This window comes from Lineus longissimus, chromosome 10, assembly GCF_910592395.1.
Source record: "Lineus longissimus chromosome 10, tnLinLong1.2, whole genome shotgun sequence".
Classification (NCBI taxonomy): Eukaryota; Metazoa; Nemertea; class Pilidiophora; order Heteronemertea; family Lineidae; genus Lineus; species Lineus longissimus.
The window spans coordinates 12,067,754-12,073,120 of record NC_088317.1 but is presented as its reverse complement, the minus strand read 5'-3'; the positions used below and the strand labels follow the sequence as shown (position 1 = coordinate 12,073,120).

The window sequence follows — 5,367 nt, the reverse complement described above, 5'->3', positions numbered from 1 at the left end:
CGGCACCGCATCTCCTGTGTCGATGGTATGCTGTATGACAGTGGTCTTTCCCAAGTCGAAATCTCCCATAGAGAAAACATATTGATGTCTTGCGATAAGATCTGTCACTACTTCTCTTTGTTCCACGGTTATGTCAAGATCCTTTATCTCCAGTTTTTCCAGAAGCTTTTCTAACCGGGCTTGTGCAGCCTCATTATCAGGAACCTCACAGGAAATTGAAGACTTATCCTTGCAATTATTGTCAGACTCAGAGTTATCCACCGTCTTAATGTTCGCAATGTTAACCTGTGGCTTTTTCTGCTCACTGACAGGCACTTTAGTGTCCAGTGAAATACTCTCTGGTTTTTTCGGGCGTCTTGATCGTTTCGTTTTCTTCGGTGGCTTGAAGTCCAGGGGCCGGTTGCACAAAAGAAAAAAATAGTTAAAAATCACTGTTAGTTTATCTTGGCGTTAACTTAACTCCAAAAAGTTAATTTGGGTTGCAAGAAAGAAAATTATTTAAAAGTAGCGTTAAGTTAACGCTAACTTTAACTGACCTCCTAACCCCAAGATAAATCCCTATTTTGGAGTTAGTTGAAACAAAATGGTGGACAACCAGGCCCTGTTTGTGGCTTTCCAGCCATTATTTCAAGCTCCACGGCATTTTAGAGAAAGAATCAACCACTTGGAGTTCTTCAATGACAAAAAACTTTTTAAAAGATACCGTTTTTGCAGAGACACCATTGTTTTGATAGTTGATATGCTCAGGGAGGACATTGAAAGTGCGACCAACAGAAGCCATGCAATTTCGCCTGAGGTGCAAGTCTTGATTGCTCTCCGTTATTTTGCATCTGGAGCTTTCTTTGAAGTTATTGGGGACACTTTCGGTGTAGACAAAGCGAGTGTAAGTCGTGTGGTGCACAGGGTGGCTGGCCTGTTAGATGCTGCACGGGACGATTTTATTGTGTGGCCCCAGTCGGTGGAGGAGAGGCGTCGAATTCAAGCTGGATTCTATGCGATCGCACATTTTCCCAAAGTATTGGGATGCATCGACGGCACGCACATCAGAATAATATGCCCCAGTGAGCCACGTCCTGATGCTGATCACATCCCAGAACCAGCCAATGCTGCTGAGAATGACCAGGAGATGCGAGATGACCAGATAGGCCTACATGCTCCTGATCCTGCACATGCACCTGCACTGCCCATGCCTGCAGATCGCGAAGGCGAAGCCATGGAAGAAGCAGAACAACCCGCGCAAGTTCCTCCAGCTCCAGCCTACGAAGCATCTTTTGTAAACAGGAAGGGATATCACTCCATCAACGTGCAAGCAGTGGTTGACGATAAGGGTAATTACTTTTATAATTATACCTGAAAACATGCTAAATACTAGGGCCAATATCCATGATATCACAACAAGCGCCACATCCTCGACATCATGACATGCACCATGACTGACATGCCTTTTTTGGTAAACGAACGTTGACCAATTCCATGATTGCCTGACCAACAAAACATATGGAATGCCATTTATGCAAAAATTATCTCTTGTACACTGTTGCTCATAAAGATAGAATACGCATAGTTTTTGTATTTTTTCATCGTTAATTGCATAGAAACTTGTTGATGCTGAAATATGTTGAATATATAATAAAATACGGAGTGGTCGTGTAATAATGATCAATAGCCCTCCTAACTAAAATGATACATTTCCTTTTCAGGAAAATTCACCAATGTAGTTGCACGTTGGCCAGGGGCAACCCATGATGCCTTTATTTGGAGGAACAGTGACCTTAAAGAGCACCTGGAACTGACAAACCCCAGAGGTGAAGATGGACTGTTGCTAGGAGATAGTGGATACCCTTGTATGCCGTATCTCATCGTCCCGTACGGAGCACCCACAACAGAAGCCCAGCAGAGATTGAACACTTCCTTATGTGCCACAAGAGTGAGGATAGAACATGCCTTTGGAGTGTTAAAGAGGAGGTTCCATGTTCTCCATGGGGAGATTCGTATGCAGCCAGACCGTGTAGTTAAGATCATCTCTGCCTGTTTTGTCCTGCATAATATTGCAAAGATGAGAGGAGAACGTGACCCCCGGCCAGAAGACGACGACAGTGATGACGAAGAAGATGATGAAGATGATGATGAGGAGTATGCTGGCCCAAACTCTGGCAGTGTTTACAGGGACTACCTCGCCAATCGCTACTTTGCTTAATTGACTGTGATCCACTGCAACCTGAGTGAGGGGATATATCAAAACAGTGGAAGCTACAGCCAGTGAATTTTCCAATTTCAAACTTAAAAACTATAACTATATGTATTGCATAATCAACACTCGCGTAAGAAATATACCATAACATTTTCATCATGTCACTGACACTGTAGCTTCTAATTTTGATACATTCCCTTTGTGTTTTAAATAACTTGATATTTACTATATATTTACTATTTAATATATTTAATATTTAAAAAATTCAAATCCTATAAACATAGATACTATTTACACATAAATTTACAGTTCAATGCCCGACAGACCCAAGAACTCCTTTTCCTTCAGCAGAGCAATCTCCAGCTGTAGCTTTTCTATTCGAAGGCCAGCCTCTTTCTGAAGAACTTCCTGAGTACGTGTTGTGGCCTTCTGCGTAACAAGAGTTGCCTCAAGGACCTCAAGCTGCATGTTAAATACATCCTGCTGAGTCTTCTGTCGGCACATGGCGTCTGTCAGCAGACCCTTCGCATGTGCTTTCCTGGCACCTAGGAGAGAATGAAACAAATTATGACGGGTTAAATGGATCACACAGCACTTCAATTTTGTCACTTTGTGAACGGCCAGAGCTCATTTTAGCACATTTGATTGATTCATGTAGGGACTGCTTAAAATCAAGAAAGGCTTTCGCCATTCTAGAGTCCCAACTACTCACCAGTGACTTTGCACAGTTTGGCCTTCTTTTTGGCTGGAGATTTTGGGGCAGTCATTGCAGTGGCTGTCATCGTCTGTTGAGAATCTAGAATAAAAAATGACAGTTCGGCCTATATGATGATAAATATCAAATCACGAAAGGTCACAAAATGTTTTGCAACCAAAACTCTGGCAAATATAGATTCAAATATCCAAAATGCAAATGCCTTGATATATGAGGTGTGGGCCAGGCTATCAGCATCGATGCAGTATTAGACCCCGGGCCTAATAGCCTACTGAAAGACCGAACCTGTATCTAATAGCATACCAAGAATTATTGTGGCTCCCTCTATGTGTGTTTCGTGTGGTTGACGATCAAAGGTTGCCACAACCACTGCATCTGAGCAGTCGACATCAACATCTGCAGCTTGATTTACTGAAAAATTAAATGAAATTATCATAAAAAATAATTTTACTATTTCTAAATTAAAGACGCATGATGTCTAACCGGGTCACTACAGTCGCTTTCTGTTTCTCAGTAGGCCTACTTGTATTTCTTCCATTGTATACCGGTACCAATGTAATGTATCATAGTCTAAGAAATACTCGGCTCTTAATTGACATGGGCATATTTATCATCGAGCTTCCAGCACCTTTAAATTAAACTTACCAGGAGTCCAACCAGCCAGATCAGGTAATGTAACAGGGAGGGAGACTGCTGCTGTAGCCTTTATAGGTGTGGTTACTGAAAATATTCACAAATGAAAGTTTTAAAGTTTAAAGGGAATGAATCACATAAATTGGCGGGAAAAATCAATAAATTCTAATTAAATCCATTGAAAATCCAAATTTCTATGGATATTCCATTAAAACAGGGTGATGTCAGCTTAACAATAGGCCTAATGTGTACAATTGCGATCATTTTGTTAATTCTTTGAGGTAATTCACATGACTTATTGAATAAATTAAAAGTATTAACAAAATATTTATATTGGAACTTATTTCTGTTTCACCCTGTATAGTACTATTTGCAAACTTTGCGTTCCATACACTTACTGGGCATGCTCAGTGCGTTTAGAAATATGGAGTCGGGAAATTTGCAAGCGCGTATTTGGAGCAGCGAATAACCACATTTTCTGTACTTTTGTGCAGTTGAACTACCTTATCTGCTGATGAATTTGATTTATAGAGCTATGAAGTCAACTACTATGGTACTATTTCTAAGTGACGGTCATGAAAAGCGGTACTTTCGGCCGCTTGAAAAATGCATGCATGCACTGTCATGTCAGCATGTACACATGGTCGCTATACACACAGGAAGTCCAACAGAAATGGCTGGCAGAGTGCCAATATCGATGCAGGCACCAGACGACATACTTTGAACTTAGCCAGGGTAGGGCCGAGTTGAGCTTAATTCCACCAATGTTTTTGAAGATTGACATCAGGCTATGAAATCTAGACCTATGTAAGGCTTAGGCCTATGTTCAGAAATATATGCTGGTAGAAGTAGATAGCGTTTTATGGCCTAATTAGGCTAAATCGGAGCCTGGTGTACCTACCTGCAGACTCAAATCCACCAGTGATGCCTCTGAATGCTGCGTCTTTTTCGAATGTTTCTATTATTCTCTGCAGTGTAGGGTCGGCCTGTGGCATCTTTCCCCCTCCGCCAGTCCCTCTCTGGTGTTTTTGCTGCAGGGAATGGATCTCTTTCGCCTTTGAAAGCTGCTGGTTCCATTTTTCCCTGCAGTTATCCCCGGTCCTTGTGGCCACTCCCAAGGAACTAACCATTAGGGCAATTTCATCCCATTTGTTTTTTTTCATTTTGTTTGTCACATCTGACGAAAACTTGGATCGCAAGATCCCAAGTTCATTTATGACAACATCGGCTAAAACTTCGGCTTCTGAGTGTGAAAAATTTGGTTTTCTCTCCCTTTTTGTCTTTTGAGATGAATGATTCTCTATGGAGGCAGCCATCTTGCATGTCTTGCTTTCAATATGAGGACCAAATGCATTATGGGAAATGTCCCTAGCAACTAACATTGATTTACTTAAAAGTAGCGTTAGTTAACATTGGGCCTAACATTGATTTGTGAAACTCAATTTTAGCGTTATGTTAGCTAACGCTAAGTTAGGGACTTTAACATAAAAAGATAAACTAACATACTTTTATCACCATAACTTTTGTGCAACCGGCCCCAGATCCTTTCGCCGATACTGCTCCAGTCCCTCAGCAGCACTGATCTCCTCCACTGGATGAAACCATCCAATTGTTCGATTTGACTGTATTGTCACTGGCTTGTCCGAGAAATTGGCTACTCTCACTGGCACCTTACCATGGTCCGAAGACGCCAGAGATCTTCCTGTTGTGAATCTTTGCTGGTTATATCCTGTTTCAACTAGTCCTGGTACCAAATGACTTTTTGATGGTGATTTGGCTAGTTTCCCCGGAATAATCATCTCCGTATTGGCAGGAATAGTTACTCGTT

The 5,367-nt window shown here is 41.6% G+C and overlaps 2 protein-coding genes across 2 annotated transcripts; one reads left to right on the top strand and one right to left on the bottom strand.

The window, feature by feature from the left end:
* Window positions 1–583: 583 nt before the first annotated feature.
* On the top strand, window positions 584–2,197 carry LOC135494976 (putative nuclease HARBI1). Its single transcript, XM_064783350.1, has 2 exons — window positions 584–1,328; window positions 1,701–2,197. The coding sequence occupies exons 1-2, from the start codon at window positions 584–586 to the stop codon at window positions 2,195–2,197; spliced, it is 1,242 nt and encodes a 413-aa protein (XP_064639420.1).
* A 297-nt stretch (window positions 2,198–2,494) lies between these two features.
* LOC135494977 (uncharacterized) lies at window positions 2,495–5,074 on the bottom strand. The gene is made up of 5 exons (XM_064783351.1): window positions 4,441–5,074; window positions 3,552–3,626; window positions 3,210–3,317; window positions 2,904–2,987; window positions 2,495–2,736 (listed from the first exon to the last, which is right to left on the bottom strand). The coding sequence occupies exons 1-5, from the start codon at window positions 4,919–4,921 to the stop codon at window positions 2,495–2,497; spliced, it is 990 nt and encodes a 329-aa protein (XP_064639421.1). The 5' UTR covers window positions 4,922–5,074.
* Between the last annotated feature and the right edge of the window lie 293 nt (window positions 5,075–5,367).

What these genes read in the sequence shown, in the direction of transcription:
- LOC135494976 (XM_064783350.1), top strand. Translation starts at nt 584, where the DNA reads ATGGTGGACAACCAGGCCCTGTTTGTGGCTTTCCAGCCATTATTTCAA. An exon ending in AGCAGTGGTTGACGATAAGG is followed by an intron (nt 1,329 to 1,700) that starts GTAATTACTTTT and finishes TTTCCTTTTCAG; the next exon opens with GAAAATTCACCAATGTAGTT.
- LOC135494977 (XM_064783351.1), bottom strand. Translation starts at nt 4,921, where the DNA reads ATGTTAGTTGCTAGGGACATTTCCCATAATGCATTTGGTCCTCATATT. An exon ending in TGGTGGATTTGAGTCTGCAG is followed by an intron (nt 3,627 to 4,440) that starts GTAGGTACACCA and finishes GAATATTTTCAG; the next exon opens with TAACCACACCTATAAAGGCT. An exon ending in TCTGGCTGGTTGGACTCCTG is followed by an intron (nt 3,318 to 3,551) that starts GTAAGTTTAATT and finishes TTAATTTTTCAG; the next exon opens with TAAATCAAGCTGCAGATGTT.